General features: G+C 34.7%; 3 protein-coding genes across 3 annotated transcripts; all 3 read right to left on the bottom strand.

Moving 5' to 3' along the window:
- Positions 1-1,254: 1,254 nt before the first annotated feature.
- Positions 1,255-4,890, bottom strand: LOC138882831 (uncharacterized). The gene is made up of 10 exons (XM_070163466.1): positions 4,622-4,890; positions 4,465-4,546; positions 4,038-4,218; positions 3,842-3,975; positions 3,529-3,747; positions 2,531-2,816; positions 2,307-2,364; positions 2,095-2,227; positions 1,355-1,473; positions 1,255-1,258 (listed from the first exon to the last, which is right to left on the bottom strand). Exons 1-10 carry the CDS (start codon positions 4,888-4,890, stop codon positions 1,255-1,257), a joined length of 1,485 nt encoding a protein of 494 aa, XP_070019567.1.
- LOC104231873 (uncharacterized) lies at positions 2,739-6,490 on the bottom strand. The gene is made up of 5 exons (XM_009784934.2): positions 5,656-6,490; positions 4,465-5,276; positions 3,842-4,218; positions 3,529-3,747; positions 2,739-2,816 (listed from the first exon to the last, which is right to left on the bottom strand). The coding sequence occupies exons 1-2, from the start codon at positions 5,836-5,838 to the stop codon at positions 4,890-4,892; spliced, it is 570 nt and encodes a 189-aa protein (XP_009783236.1). The 5' UTR covers positions 5,839-6,490; the 3' UTR covers positions 2,739-2,816; positions 3,529-3,747; positions 3,842-4,218; positions 4,465-4,889.
- A 136-nt stretch (positions 6,491-6,626) lies between these two features.
- On the bottom strand, positions 6,627-11,267 carry LOC104231872 (uncharacterized). The gene is made up of 9 exons (XM_009784931.2): positions 10,935-11,267; positions 9,551-9,683; positions 9,301-9,401; positions 8,252-8,377; positions 8,030-8,150; positions 7,836-7,920; positions 7,438-7,551; positions 7,282-7,321; positions 6,627-7,061 (listed from the first exon to the last, which is right to left on the bottom strand). Exons 1-9 carry the CDS (start codon positions 11,112-11,114, stop codon positions 6,909-6,911), a joined length of 1,053 nt encoding a protein of 350 aa, XP_009783233.1. The 5' UTR covers positions 11,115-11,267; the 3' UTR covers positions 6,627-6,908.
- Between the last annotated feature and the right edge of the window lie 5,420 nt (positions 11,268-16,687).

The raw sequence follows: 16,687 nt of genomic DNA, 5'->3' as shown, positions 1-16,687 counted from the left end.
CTGTGTATCTCAATTTGAGCTGGACGACAAGTTTCTTCCCAGTCAAATTCCAGAAACTAGAATTGTGATACACAATAGTGCAAAAAAAGTTGAATCAACCCCAGTACCATCTCATAGGAACCGGCGACCAAGTAGATGGTATTCTATGCCTTACGAGTCTAACTTCGACTCCGCATGTTAGTGTTTTATAAACTAATGATCTATTTCCCCATGGTTTTTATAATTAAAAGTCTCTATTCATGAATTCAATGAACAACTGGTACCTCAGTAAAGTTGACCCCTATTTTTGAAAAAAGACACCCCTTTGAGGATGATTCAATAACTGGGCCACATCCTACATTAGTCATTCAGGAATACGACAAATGGGTTCGTGATGATCTTCTCGCTAGACATGAACAGAAGTGAGTTTTTCCCCCGTATGTCTATTACATATTTATATTTTTAAAAATGGATATAATGTTTTTTATATCATACTTGTAGAAGTAATTTGGAAGACCATTACAAGAAGAACAAGTCAACACTTCATATACCATTGGATTTTGGAGTTGATCAAGTAAATTCAAAAAATTGGTTTTACCTTCTATCGTTTGACGGTAAACTATGGGATGACAATGTAAGTTTTACCCCTTCGAACTCCACTGTAATTCATTTCTTTAGTATTGGTTTGTCTAATTGTATAATTCACAAATTGAGCTCACACAAATTTGTCTTACATTACTTTTATGTATTCAATTATACTCAGATGTATCTTTTACATTTGCTGTATTTAGTTGTATTCTGATCTATTTTAACATTACTCAGTAGTTATAAATAACAAATGTATTTAACTGAATCTGTATGATGTATTTAATGGCATCATTATTCTTAAATAACTGTTGTATTTTACTGTATTCACATATATTTTAAAAGTTCTCTGTAATTGTAATCAACAGATGTATATCAGTACTATGTATCTAATTGCCTCATTAGTCTTGAATAACAATATGTATTTAAATGTATTTTAAAATTATTCTGTAGTTGTAAATAACAGATGTATTTAACTGAATCTGTATGATGTATTTAATAGCCTCATTATTTTTGAATAACTGTTGTATTTAACTGTATTCAAATGTATTTTAATGTATTCAGATGTATTATTCTTGAATCTGGAACTGAGTTTTCACTTATCATATTCAGTTTCTTTTTCTTAATTTGATTCATTGTACTAACACTATGTAATTAAATTTGTGTATAGCATATTGACATCATATTCTACTATCTGAGAAAGAAGGGAAAGTACAACCAAACAAGCAACTTCAAGTATACAACTGTTGATTGTATATTCAAGACAAGAATCTCATAAATTACAGCATACCTGTCGAAGATTTCTGCGATTCTTGTCTTGAATATACAATCAACAATTGTATACTTAAAGTTGCTTGTTTGGTTGTACTTTCCCTTCTTTCTTAGATAGTAGAATATGACGTCAATATGCTATACACAAATTTAATTACATAGTGTTAGTGCAATGAATCAAATTAAGAAAAAGAAACTGAATATGATAAGTGAAAACTCAGTTCAAAATTCAAGAATAATACATCTGAATACATTAAAATACATTTGAATACAGTTAAATATAGTAGTTATTCAAAAATAATGAGGCCATTAAATACATCATACAGATTCAGTTAAATACATCTGTTATTTACAACTACAGAATAATTTTAAAATACATCTAAATACATGTTGTTATTCAAGACTAATGAGGCAATTAGATACATAGTACTGATATACATCTGTTGATTACAATTACAGAGAACTTTTAAAATATATGTGAATACAGTAAAATACAACAGTTATTTAAGAATAATGATGCCATTAAATACATCATACAGATTCAGTTAAATACATTTGTTATTTACAACTACCGAGTAATGTTAAAATACATCAGAATACAACTAAATACATCAAATGTAAAAGATACATCTGAGTATAATTGAATACATAAAAGTAATGTAAGACAAATTTGTGTGAGCTCAATTTGTGAATTATACAATTAGACAAACAAATACCAAAGAAATGAATTATAGCGGAGTTCGAAGGGGTAAAACTTACATTGCCATCCCATAGTTTACCGTCAAACGATAGAAGGTAAAACCAATTTTTTGAATTTACTTGATCAACTCCAAAATCCAATGGTATATGAAGTGTTGACTTGTTCTTCTTGTAATGGTCTTCCAAATTACTTCTACAAGTATGATATAAAAAATATTATATCCATTTTTAAAAATATAAATACGTAATAGACATACGGGGGAAAAACTCACTTTTGTTCATGTCTAGCGAGAAGACCATCACGAACCCATTTGTCGTATTCCTGAATGCCTAATGTAGGATGTGGCCCAGTTATTGAATCATCCTCAAAGGGGTGTCTTTTTTAAAAATGGGGGTCAACTTTACTGAGGTACCAGTTGTTCATTGAATTCATGAATAGAGACTTTTAATTATAAAAATCATGGGGAAATAGATCATTAGTTTATAAAACACTAACCTGCGGAATCAAAGTTAGACTCGTAAGGCATAGAATACCATCTACTTGGTCGCTGATTCCTATGAGATGATACTGGGTTTGATTCAACTTTTTTTGCATTGTTGTGTATCACAATTCTAGTTTCTGGAATTTGACTGGGAAGAAACTTGTCGTCCAGCTCAAATTGAGATACACAGTAATCTGTAGATACACCCTCTTGGCCTATAGGTGGTATGTTGCACGGCACCTCTGATGTAGTATTCCCCTCCACTCTTGACTCCACACAAAGAGCATTAACCACTGTATTCTGTTAGACGTATGCATCATTGTTAGTGTAGTAACTGACTGTATGAATACAGTTAAATACATATACAATATAGAAACTGAATATGATAAGTGAAAACACAGTTAAAATACATCACACAGATTCAAGAATAATACATATGAATACATTAAAATACAACTGAATACAGTTAAATACAACAACTATTCAAAAATAATGAGGCGATTAAATACATCATACAGATTCAGTTAAATACATCTTTAAATTACAACTACATAGTAATGTTAGAATAGATCTGAAAACATTTAAATACATGTTGTTATTCAAGAATAATGAGGCAGTTAAATACATAGTACTGATATACATCTGTTAGTTACAATTACTGAGAACTTTTAAAATGTATCTGAATACAGTAAAATACAATAGTTATTTAAGAATAATGATACCATTTAAAATACATCTGAATACAGCAAAATACAGCTTAAATGTATACATGTATCATGTTGTAATATATATATGAATACATGTAAATACAACATGAGAAGAGCACAATAATTATGTAGAAATAAAGTCAGGAAAATACAAATGCATATAGGATTAAGATAATTAAAATACTGAGTTATTCTGTATATACTTGTATTTCACAATGTTACAAAATTGTTTTATATATGATTAATCCGAATAAGAGCAAACATGAGATATAAACATATGCTAAAGATGTTAAAAAATGTTAAACCTCAACATTATCCCCAACAACTGTATCAGTCTGTCTGTGACCTTTTGGAATATCTTGCAAGTTGGCATCATATGGCATTTCAATACCATCATCACGACTCCCTGTGGTTTCATTTCTCTGGTGTGAGCTTTCTTTTTGCTGATTGTCTTGAAGATGGTCAGAAAGCATCTTAAAGTTATCATTGATCAATGATCTAAGAGACTTGAACTCACCCACAACCTTAGCAAGACAGAAATAATTAGAAAAGTGCGCCAAAAATATACGAATGTTAAGCACTAAACTGTAATGTGTAATGTGTGGATAAAAAACTCACGTATTCTTTGAATAAATTTAGGTCTTTCCTCAAAGAAGATACTTCATCATTTTTGGAATCTGCCAGCTGATTGTGAGGCAAAACATTTTTTGCAATTTCAGATACACCAACAGGAGGAATCTTGAATTGATTCTCTGTATTTGAGGGATGAATAATTTGTTCCTTGCGCTTTTTATGGGCGGTGATGAAGATGGACCAACACTTGTAGCATGTTTCATCTTACACTGAAGATCATGTGTAGGAGAAAAGTCATCCGAATCCTCTGCCGACTTGTTTGAATGAGTAGGAGTAGGAATGTTCTCAACAACAACGCCTACTGGAGGAATCTGAATAACGGCAAGCTCTATATCGGTTGGATGGATGTCCTTGTAAACAATCTGAAAAACGAAATACAATCAAAGTCTTACTACAATGGATGTATGCAAATCTGGAATCAAACTGTAATTTGTATTCAAATGAAGGCGGCAGTAATGATTAGTAAGTTATATGCAATTGTATGCAGCAGTAATAATGAAGGCAACAACAACTGTATTCAACTGTATGCAGCAATAATTGTATGCAAATGTATGCAACATTAATGATTAGTAAAATGTAAACTAGCCACGATACAAATTATAAATTACCATGTTCCCTTTGTTATTGAACATGCCGTTCATCAGATAAGCAAAGTTTTGCTGATTTCCGGTGGTTCTCCAATTGAGTATTCTGGGGACCACGTTATCAACTCGGAGTGCAATTTTGGGATCAACATTTGAACAACACTCATAAAACCACACTTACATTGCTAGGGGCATCCCAGCTATCCTGTAGTACTTCTTCTGAGCATCCATCTTCTTGCTAATAGATTTTATCAGGCTTTCAAATGCTTTTAAACCCCATGGATATTCAGAATAGCGTCCACTCTCTACCAAGTCAAAATGTAGCCTTGGGATGGTTGTGTTGTTCTTCTCGGATGAAAAAATGAAGGAGTGTATGAAATACAACACAACTATCTTCAAGGCATCCCCATCATTGTCGTGACCCCAATTCTTGTCAGCAAAACATTCCATCAAATTTTTCTTTTTGACAAGATTGACACCTCCAAAGTAAGTCTCAATAATCTGGTTAGGAACCTTTTCATTGAACTCAAAATCAGCAAGGTTACCAACACAAACGCAAACTCCCTTATTGAGAAAGATAATGAAGTACCATTGGCGTGTATTACAAATACATTGTCAGTACTTCCTTCTAACTGGAGAGCCATGAAGCATCTGAAGAGTTGATGTTGGACTTCACACCGCTTTATTTGAAGAAAATTTCCAAAACAAGTATCACCCAGTTGTTTGTACTGCTCTGGAGTAAGATTTTCGTTTAGCTCGGAGACTATGTCAGTGTTAGTATATACACTGATATGTGGTGCAAATATAGGCTGTTTTTTCACAAACAGCTTAATTCCCTGCATTTAACAAGAATAAATACATATAAATACAACTGAATACATTTCATAGTACAATTGGCATGAATACAACTAAATACATACTGGAAAAATAAACTGGAGTAAGATATCAGTGATAGAAATATATGTACTAATATAATACATACGCATACAACAAATAAAGACATTGCAATTAGAATAAAACAGTGATGGGAACTTTGAAAATCCTTATAAATACAACTACAAGAATATATCAGAATACATATACATATCTGTATCATCGATTTCTATAAGTACAAAAATACATTGAATATCCCTTTTGAACAGAGAATTCAACAGGTTTATACATATAAATACAAGTGAATACATCAATAATACAGATGAATACATCAGAAATTACCTTTTCTTCTAGTGTATCCGAGCTTTTACTTGCTTCAACCTCCTTCCCCTTGACAGATGAAGCTTCAGAAATATGTTTTTTCCTCTTTTCCGCAATGGGAAGTCTTGTTTCCTTCAATGATTTCTCGACTTGGGTTTCTTTGAAATTGTCATGTCGAGATTTTGTTCTCTTCTCCAATGCCATATTTTTGGCTAAACCTGCATCCAATTCCCCTTGAGTGATTTGCAAGGAGAAAGAGGACCCATCGAAAGTGAGAATTTTAGTAGGTATACCTCTAGTAATCAACTTGAGGGGTGTATTCTCAGATATTGTGAGAATACGCTTGGATAGTGTTGATTAAGGTAAAAATTCCTTTTTTTTATTTTACTATCATATGGGCAAAGTGCACGAAGTCGGTTTTAGGACCCTATTTTGGAAAAAGTCAAAACTTAAAAAAGTTTTAAGAATTGACCACCTCAGAATCAATTTCAGACATACAGGTACAAAGTTGAAATCACAGGTTCGAAGTTTTCAAATAAAATCTACAGGCCTAAAACTGGGTACTGCCAAAGCCTAACTTCATACCAATTTAAATGAAGTTCAAATTAAGTTAGGCTTTGATGGTACCCAACTTCAGACTCATAGGTTCTTAATTTGAATTTTCGCTTTTCAATCTTCAGACCTAGACCTGATCAGAGGAGTATGAAGTTTGCCCAAACAAACTAAACTTTGAGAATAGTTTTTAAAAACTAAATATATTTTAAATAGGGATGGTACAAGCGACCTGGTTTATTTGGCTATTAGAATGTCACTTTTATTTAGTTTTACAAGAACTGATATAACATTAATTTTAAAAAAAAGGTAAATAAGTGAAACAAAAATGTCAAATAGTTATACGTGAGTCAATCTAACTCTAATACATTAGTTACAATATGCTATTCTTATTTAACTTTAGGTTGTGAAACTCTGTAAAACCACCCCAATCACCTGTCTTCTCAGAAGACCCTTCAAGCCCGTTATCAGTGAATCATTCTTCAACATATAGATTACATTCTGGCAAGGTGAGCTAATTTATGTTGAAAATTGGCAGTGGCCCCGAAGGTTATTACAAGGTCTTGCTTCGGAAGACAATTACTAACTAATATTTTTATAAAAGTTAAAAGTAAAGGTCTAGTTGATACTCGTCCTCCAGAATAAAGTAGAAATCTAAAATAGTACTTCCGACCTAGTTGTCATGAATTGTGTCCTATGTCTTGCTGCTGTGTTCTACCGTTTTACCTGAACCACCATCTCTGAATAGTAGAGATAGGAGTATGCATGAATGGAGCATATCTTTGAATCAGAGGATTTACATGCCTCCCGATCTTAGCCCACATGTTCTGATGGTAACCAGCAGTAGCAGGAGCTTGATACATAAGCTTCAATAGCTGCACATGAGTTGAATACGCGTCAATGAGAGTTAGTGATAGTAGTGGCCTGACGTAATGTAATGTACTGACTGACATGATGGAACACGAGATGTAACTTGATGGAATTTTTACGGAGCAAGAAGCTGAAGCAACTAGAACTTTTAGAGTTCACTCATTTAGAATTTACAAGGAAAAAGAAGCTGAAGTACTTCAATGAAAATGACAGAATGACACATACCTGCCAATACATGAAAGCTTGTATTATGTTACGCTGCCACCTGCATTTTTTAGGATGTGGAGAATTAAATGCAGAAAATGGAAAGAACAATGAGAATAACAAGTACCAGCATCAGTTACAGAAACTTGGTGTAAGAAAATGAGCTCTGATACTAACGATAAGAGGGACACAATTAGAAGAAATCCAAGCCCAATCTCAGCCTGTGAAGACAGTATGCTAAGAGTAGTTGTGTTCGACTCGATCCATACACAAGCCTCTTCCAAGTATTTCCTGCAGATATTGCCATGTAAGTCAGAAATAAGGAAAAACTTTCTAGGACCTCCCCCTCCCCCCCCCCCAACCAACAACACACACCACAAAATAATCAAGGGGAAGCAATAATAGGCAAAAGCACATCTAGGAGATCTACAACATGAATAAATATTTTGCCATTATATCGAGGATTTCCTAAGGTTTGTTCTACAGCTTTTGTAGGATATTATCAATTTTAGAATCATTCATTTCAAGAGAAAGAGCTCTTTTTCATGATACTTAAGGAAAAGCAGTTCTGCTACCTGTACAAAGAAGATGTGCTGAAGTTGCGTCGAAGAAACTTCGCAACATGTTCAAGTGCTCGGCATAAAACAGGAATCAAAGCAACTGCTTAGCATTGATCAATTAACACATGTTATTGAACCAATAGACCACATTTCTATAAAATCACAGAGAACGAGAGGGACAAACAAAAATAGACCAAAGTGAAGCTCACATTTCAAGTAAAGATGTGAAGTGACAAAAGTAAGGCAGTAAATGAAGTAGATAAAATCTTTCGTCACAATAACTGACTGAAACCAAACTTGCACGGCCTGCAAATTCCAAGCGCTAGGCTTCTGCAAAAAGGGGATTAGATTATCAAAAGTCACCTCATAGGCCAAAAGACGTGAACTAGCCTCAACAAAGTAAGAGGGGCGAATCTGCATTCAGAATTTACCCCATATAATGAGTATAATGAATATAGGGAAGAACATGCAGTTCCTGCAAAGGCCAGTCGAAATGCTCTGTTTGACAGATTTGCAGGTATAAGTGGTAAGATAGCAAGAACTGCCACAACAAGGACCTGCAGAGAAGAGTACCAAAAATTAATCGAAAGAGATGGCTAGCTATTCTGTAATCAAATCAATCGCAAGAGCGATAAACCCAATCATCAAAATCATCTAGCGCATGATTTCCACGCTGAAAGTCAATGGCACATTAGAAAGCACAATGGAACAGGCAGAAATGCTTCAGTGAGATTAAGATAGAAGTTTATATGAAGCTTGATCTCAGAAATCCCAAGAGCTCTTAACAGACAATTTTCAGAGCTAATGAAATGTACAAAGGGCTCTCCCCTCTGCGCTGCAAGAGACAGGGCATCACTGACAGAAGGAATTAACGTACTGTGACATCTAAAAGGAAATGGAAACCAAATACAGTATTTATTTTGGAAAACTGACAAACACCCATTGATGAGTCAAGTTTTTCCATAGCTTGTCTCCTGGAACTTAAACAGCAAATTCAAACAAAAGGTGATATCAAGAAGAGGTAAGATATCATGCAATGATATTTCTGATTAACGACAAAGTGGCCTCTTTCTTCCCCCTTCTCTTTCATAGCATCCCCTCTCCCCTCCCCAATTAATCAAGGCTAAAAGAAGTCATGATGAAAAGCAATACTTCTACAAGGAATTTTTCCATAATGCATCCTGTTCATAGAGAGGCATCACCTGATAGTAAAAGTTGGCATGTGGTAAAGCCTGCATATCAGATTCCATCACTGTAAAGGAGATGAGGTCCTATCCTTGAAAGTATATATCCAATTTTGGACTCTTTTTGCTAAAAAGAGTTAACAATTAATCGTGTATCACATAGAGCAGTTACTACATTTTAATTTGTTGGAAGAAGGAAGCAGCCAATCAAAACTTTCTCGCACAGAAAATCATGGTGCAAAAGATAAAAAGAAAATGTTAAAAAAATTCAAATCACTAAGATGAATATATGGTACCCAAGCATTCACTGAAAATTGTAGAGTTTGTCGATTCCATCGCAGCAATGTTGCACTTGAAGCTGGAGTCGTGGATGTTCCAGAAGTTCTACTAGCTGGCCCTGAAATAAATATCATTTGGATGAAATACACATTTACATTTGAAGTGAAGATGTCTACCACGCAACGGGGCTTTTTTGTAACCTTTTCTCAACCAAAAAGGGGCACTTTTTATTCATTCAGAGTTCACTAGTAAGAAAGAAATTTATACCAGAGTTACGTTGTCTTGGCTGGTTGTTAGAAGTTGATGATGACGACGACGATGAAGAAGATTGTGGGGCTGATGATCTTGCTGCTTGGGACGAACTGCTGAGAGTCATTGGTTCAACAATTAGACCAGGATCCTGGGCACATAGATACAATCAACAATGTGAACCTCAGAGGAAATTTCCCCACAATTAAAATAATAATCATCCCCTGATTATTTAGATCATCTGAAATTCTACTGTCAGTTACAGCCAAGCTTCAGAGCCCGTCAGAAAGGGTAGATAAGTCACTTATAGCAAAGTTTAGAATTGGAATACACTTTCAAGTTACTGCAAGTTAAATATCTCTCGCTGTTACTCAGTCCATAGTATAGTACTGGTATGTCAGGACGGTTTACACCACTATATAACATATAACAGAAAACCAACGGAGGAGAGTATTTCATATGCTCCGGTACAACAAAACAATACGCAACTATGATCTAAACATTAGGAACTTATACAGTAATGCAAAACAATCACATCATAGAAAGAGAAGCAAGTGATACACTTGACCCATGAGAGGAAGAAGCAGAAGAAGAAGGAAGTGGGAACAGCCAAACGAAGCAAACATGAAAGTCTCTTCCCAATTTAATCAAGTCAAACTTTGTCAACATTGTATTCATCAGCAATGGATTCATATAAAAACAAGCTAAGGAAGAAGAGGATGAGACAAAGTGACCTGAATGAACTTCAGAGATAAAGGCCTCCGTGTGGTCAGGGAGCCTCCATAAATTTCATTTGGCACCATATGACATAATGCAAGGGATAAGAAAGCAGTGCACTACAGTTGATGGGGCTGTAAGAAAAGGCCTACGAAAACCTCATACTTAACACGCAACTCCACAAGAGCAAGAAAAAAAAGGATAATTTGTGAAATGTCAAATAAACAGTATCAGCTCAGACTGTAATAAACCTCAAACACTGAACTAGGGCAACTAAAGTACACATCGGAGAAAAGCTGAACATGCAGAGAAGAGAGGTATTATGGTCAAAAAAGCCAAAAACCAGTTCTGCACATACACAAACTCATAATCGAATGAAATCGGCATCCCGGCATCAAGATTACCCCGGAAACTAAGCCTTCCGAATCAACAGAGGGACATTAGATCCATTATTATACCACAAAAAGTCCGGCATTAATTAACAGGCGAAATACAAGGATCTCGGAGCAGTTAGAAAAGAATACTGTAAACAGATATAGTGTGTATATACAAATGAAATGCAAATTCAATAAGTTCATCAACTAAGCACCAAATCTCAAGCTAATTGGAGTCATCATCTATATATGTTCCATTCAATTCGGCCCATCAAGGCATATGATGAATAAGAAAAAGAAAGAAAACGTACAATGTAACGCTGGTAGAACTTGCGCTTGAAATGGTGGACAACATCGGAGCGGGAGCCCATGTGGGGAGGAATGAGGATGTTGGACCAGTAATCGGCCCATCTGGGATCATTCTCATAGTCATACGCCGCCGCCGCTATTCTCTTCAATTTCTGTGGATCATCTACTCCTTCTTCTCCCATCGCTCCCTCGCTCCCTGCTACTGCTAGTAGTTGTAAAAATCCGTGGAGTAGTCGATGCTGCTTCTACTACTCTTCACAGTCGTTTAGTAGCAGGGAGTTCTTTGGAACTCTTTTGACGGGCAGCGCTGGAGAAGGATGTTTCCCGAAAGAATATTCCAAATACATTAATTTTGTTATAAAATAAAAGCAATGCACTAAAATATAAATAAACAACAACAACGACCCAGTAAAATCCCACAAGTGGAGTCTGAGGAGGATATAGTATGTATGCAGACCTTACCTCTACCACAAAGGAGTAGAGAAGCTGTTTCCGGAAGATCCTCGGCTCAAGGTAATAAGAAAAACAAAATGTAAGAAGTCTTTTCTTCTTTCACTTTGGTTTATCTTTCCACTGCAATTACATAGCTTTTTGTGATGACCCGCCATATCATCATGCCACATAGGCGTCATTTGGCATATATTATTGCCTTGTGGAAGCTTACATAAGAAGAAAGCTAGCATTTGTGAGAAGATTCTAGATCGTTATGGATATTTCCTTAGGAAGAACCTAGATCCTTATGGATTTGCTAGGAAAGTGCTTGGAATCTTCTAGGCTTGTAGAGAATTCTAGAAAAAGTCCTTATCTTGTAAATATCAAGGACTTGTGTAATAATTAATATTTACACAATAGCCCCTAAGAGACTAGTATATAAAGTGGGTCATTCATTTGTAATTCATCAAGCAAACAATTCAAGTTCTCTCTAATACAAAACTTCCTTTAATAATTCTCTTGTGTTCTTTCTTCCATTCTCTTAGCGATCCTAAGTGTAGTGAGGCTGACTTGACATAGCAAGAACGTGAGCAAGTTGTGCAAGATCGTAAGCGAGTTGTCAAGTGTCGCACGTGTACTTAGTTAACAACTAAGGACGTGACACTTTTATAGGCATAAAAAGTAAAGATGATGGACATAAAGTAGGAGATTTAATCTTTAAGTTATTCACAACATGGACATCCAATGTAGCATACAATGTACAAACGATGTTATTCACAATATGGGTATCCAATGTAGCATCCAATGTACAAACTATTTATAACACTCTCCCTTGGATGTCCATGTAAGATAATGTGCCTCTTAAGAACTTACAAAAAAATATTGGGATGTACATAGTTATTTATAATAGGCATTACTTGTTGCCTCATTAAAAACCTTATCAGAAAAACCTAGTGGGACAAAACCTTGGTTAAAGAAAATAGTGCAGCGTGTAGTTACTCCCCCCTGATGAAAAATCACTTAATGTCTCGAAGACGACGTATTCCAATCTTATATATATATCAGTTTTTCAAATATTGAGGTTGGTAATGCCTTAGTGAACAGATCAACCAAATTATCACTTGAATGAACTTGTTGTACTTCTATTTCACCATTCTTCTGAAGATCATGGGTGAAAAAGAATTTCGGTGAAATGTGTTTTGTTCTATCTCCTTTGATATATCCTCCTTTCAATTGAGCTATGCATGCAGCATTGTCTTCATACAATATTGTTGGAATATTCTCTTTCGAAGAAAGACCACATGTTTGCTGAATGTGTTGAGTTATAGATCTTAACCAAACGCATTCTCGACTTGCTTCGTGAATGGCTATTATCTCTGCATGATTTGAAGAAGTAGCAACCATAGTTTGTTTTGTCGAACGCCATGATATGGCTGTACCTCCACTTGTAAATAAATAGCTTGTCTGAGATCGACTTTTGTGTGGATCAGATAAATATCCTGCATCTGCATAACCAATCAATGATGGTTTGGATTCATTTGAATAAAATAAACCCATATCAATGGTCCCTTGGAGGTATCTGAATATATGTTTAATACCATTCCAGTGTCTTTGTGTTGGCGAAGAACTAAATCTTGCCAATAAGCTTACTGAGAAAGCTATATCTAGTCGGAAATTATTGGCAAGATACATTAATGCCCAAATTGCACTAAGATATGGTACTTCGGCACCAAGAAGCTCTTCATCATTTTCATGAGGTCGAAATGGATCTTTCTTTATATCAAGTGATCTCACAACCATCAGGGTACTCAATGAATGTGCTTTATTCATATAGAATCGCTTTAAAATCTTTTCGGTGTATGTTGATTGATGGACAAATATTCCATCTTTCATATACTTAATTTGTAGATCAAGACAAAATTTTGTCTTTTCAAGATCTTTCATTTCAAATTCTTTCTTCAAACAATCTACTGTTTTTGGAAGCTCTCCAAGAGTTCCAATGATATTTAAATCATCAACATACACGGCGATTATAACAAATTCAGATCCAGCCTTTTTTATAAAGACACAAGGATAAATTGGATTATTCTTGTACCCTTCTTTCAATAGGTATTCACTCAGGCGATTGTACCACATACGACCTGATTGTTTCAATCCGTATAAAGATTTCTGAAGCTTTATTGAACAAGTTTCTCGAAAACTTTTATATGCTTCTGGCACTTTAAATCCCTCAGGTACTTTCATAAAAATTTCGTTGTCTAATGATCCATACAAATAGGCTGTAACAACATCCATTAGATGCATATCAAGTTTTTCTTGCACTGCCATATTTATGAGATACCTGAAGGTGATAGCATCCACTACAGGAGAATATGTCTCCATATAATCAATTCCAGGCCTTTGGAAAAACCTTTGTGCCACAAGTCGTGCTTTATATCTAACGACTTCATTTTTATCATTTCGTTTCCGCACAAAAACCCATTTATACCTTATTGGCTTTATGCCTTCATGTGTTCGAACTATGGGTCCGAAGACTTCACATTTTCCAAGTGAAGTTAACTCTGCCTGGATAGCGTCTTTCCATTTTGGCCAATCATTTCTCTGTCTACATTCATTGACAGATTTTGGTTCAAGATCCTCATCTTGTTGAATTATTTCAACAACAACATTATAAGCAAAAATGTTATCGATAAAAATATTATTTCGGTTCCATCTTTTCCCGGTTGAGACGTAACTTATGGATATCTCTTCATTCTCATTATTTTCAGGTACCTGGACCTCCCCTAAGGTCTTATCATTTGTTACGTCTTGGGGCTCTTCTTGAGCCACTACCTCTGTGTTATGTTCACTTTGATCACTTGCTCCTTTTCTTCTTCGAGGATTTTTATCTTTAGAACCGATTGGTCTACCACGTTTCAAGCATGGCTTAGACTCATTTGCTTTAATTAATTGTCCTGCCGGGATATCAACTCGAATTGGAGCATTAGCAGTTGGAATATGTGACTTAGTCACCCTTGGTAGGTCAGTGAATGCATCTGGCAATTGATTTGCAATATTTTGCAAATGAATAATCTTTTGAACCTCTTGTTCACATTGATTTGTTCGAGGATCTAAATGAGACAGTGATAATGCATTCCAATCTATCTTCTTTTTCAGCTGCTTATTTTCTCCCCCTAATGTTGGATATATTGATTCATCAAAATGACAATCAGAAAATCTTGCCGTAAATAAATCTCCAGTCATCGGCTCTAGATATTTTATAATAGAAGGAGATTAATATCCAATATATATCCCCAACCTTCTTTGAGTACCCATCTTTGTGCGTTGTAGTGGAGCAATTGGAACATATATCGCACAACCAAATATCCTAAGATGGGAAATATTTGGCTCCTGACCAAAAGCCAATTGCAATGGGGAGCCTTTATGATAACTTGTGAGCCTTATCCGCACAAATATTGTTGCGTGCAAAATAGCATGACCTCATACTGAAATGGGAAGTTTTGTTCTCATAAGCATTCATCTAGCGATTAATTGGAGGCGTTTGATCAATGATTCTATTAGACCATTTTGTGTATGAACACGAGCAACCAGATGCTCAATTGTTATCCCAGTTGAAATACAATAATCATTAAAGGCTTGGGATGTAAACTCACCAGCATTATCCAGACGAATTGTCTTAATTGCATAATTTGGAAGTTGTGCTCTTAGCTTTATTATTTGAGCCAACAATCTCGCAAAAGTCATTTTGCGAGTTGATAATAAGCACACATGTGACCATCTTGTAGATGCATCTATCAAAACCATATAATATTTGAATGGTCCACATGGAGGGTGAATGAGCCCACATATATCACTCTGTATATGTTCCAGAAATGCAGGGGATTCCATCCTAACTTTAATAGTTGATGGTCTAATAATTAATTTTCCTTGAGAACATGCAGCACAAGAGAATTCCTTAAATTGAAGAATCTTCTGATTCTTCATTGCATGTCCATGTGAATTCTCAATTATTTTACGCATCATATTAGAACCAGGATGGCCCAGCCGGTCATGCCAAATAATAAAATTATCTTGATTAGTAAAATTCTCGTTTACTACGACATGTGTTTCAATCCTGCTAATACTTGTGTAGTATAAGTTGGAGGAAAGAGCAGGTAGCATTTCAAACACATATTTCTTACCGGACATTATTGTAGTAATATAAAAATATTCAATCTTTTCATCATTTGTAGTTTCAATATGATATCCATTTTGTCGAATATCATTGAAACTTAATAAGTTTCTTTGAGATTTACTACAATATAGTACTTCATCAACAGCCAAATTTATTTCTCCTGGTAGTAATAAATTGGCTCTTCTAGAACCTTCAATTAATCTTGTACTACCGGATATTGTATTAACATTCACTTCTTTCATCACCAGATAAGAGAAATATCTCTTATCTTTTAAAATAGTGTGTGTTGTAGCACTATCCAGAAGACATATATCATATTTATTAATCTTGAGTCCAACTGAAGACTAGAGAATTTTTATATTCTTAATAAAATATGGCTCAACTTAATGGGAGTTAAGAATAAAATTAGAGCTTCGTGCTGATAACGTGTCATAAAATAAAAGCAATGCAGTAAAATGTAAATAAGAAGAGATAGAAAGAAGGAAGAAGTCTTTTCTTCTTTCACTTTGATGTATCTATTACATAGCCTTTTATAGGCATAAAAAGTAATGATGATGAACATAAAGTAGGAGATTTAATCTTTAAATTATTCACAATATGGGCATCCAATGTACAAACTATGTTATTCACAACATGGACATCCAATGTAGCATCAAATGTACAAACTATTTATAACAAATTTGTCATTTATTTACTTTTTGGGGCGAGTATAATCGCTCAAAAGCGAATTTGTTTATTATCTTTAGTGGCGACTAATATCGTCACAGAAAATAAATACATGCGCCAGTAGGTCGCTCTTCCAGCGACAAAGAGTTACTTTTGATGGCGACTCGCAACTGATATATCATTCGTTACACTCAATCATTTGTAATTTAGCTTATTAGTGTAACCGGTTATGATATATTTTTTTTGATGGAAATATGGAATTCTTATTACTTAACTAGTATTATTACAAGGATAGAGAGTCTTATTGGGCTCATTCATTTGTTATAATTTTCACTTCACGCTCATTCTAGACAAATTCTTGTAATTAGCTTTCACGTAATCTAAATATTCCTTACAATCAATCATCTATATCTATATTTATATCTATTTATCTATCTATATATATATATATCTATCTATATCTATATCTATATCTATATCTAT

The sequence above is a fragment of the Nicotiana sylvestris genome, chromosome 2 (assembly GCF_000393655.2).
Source record: "Nicotiana sylvestris chromosome 2, ASM39365v2, whole genome shotgun sequence".
Taxonomy (NCBI): Eukaryota; Viridiplantae; Streptophyta; class Magnoliopsida; order Solanales; family Solanaceae; genus Nicotiana; species Nicotiana sylvestris.
The sequence above is the reverse complement of the archived record's forward strand: the minus strand, read 5'-3'. Positions and strand labels throughout refer to the sequence as shown.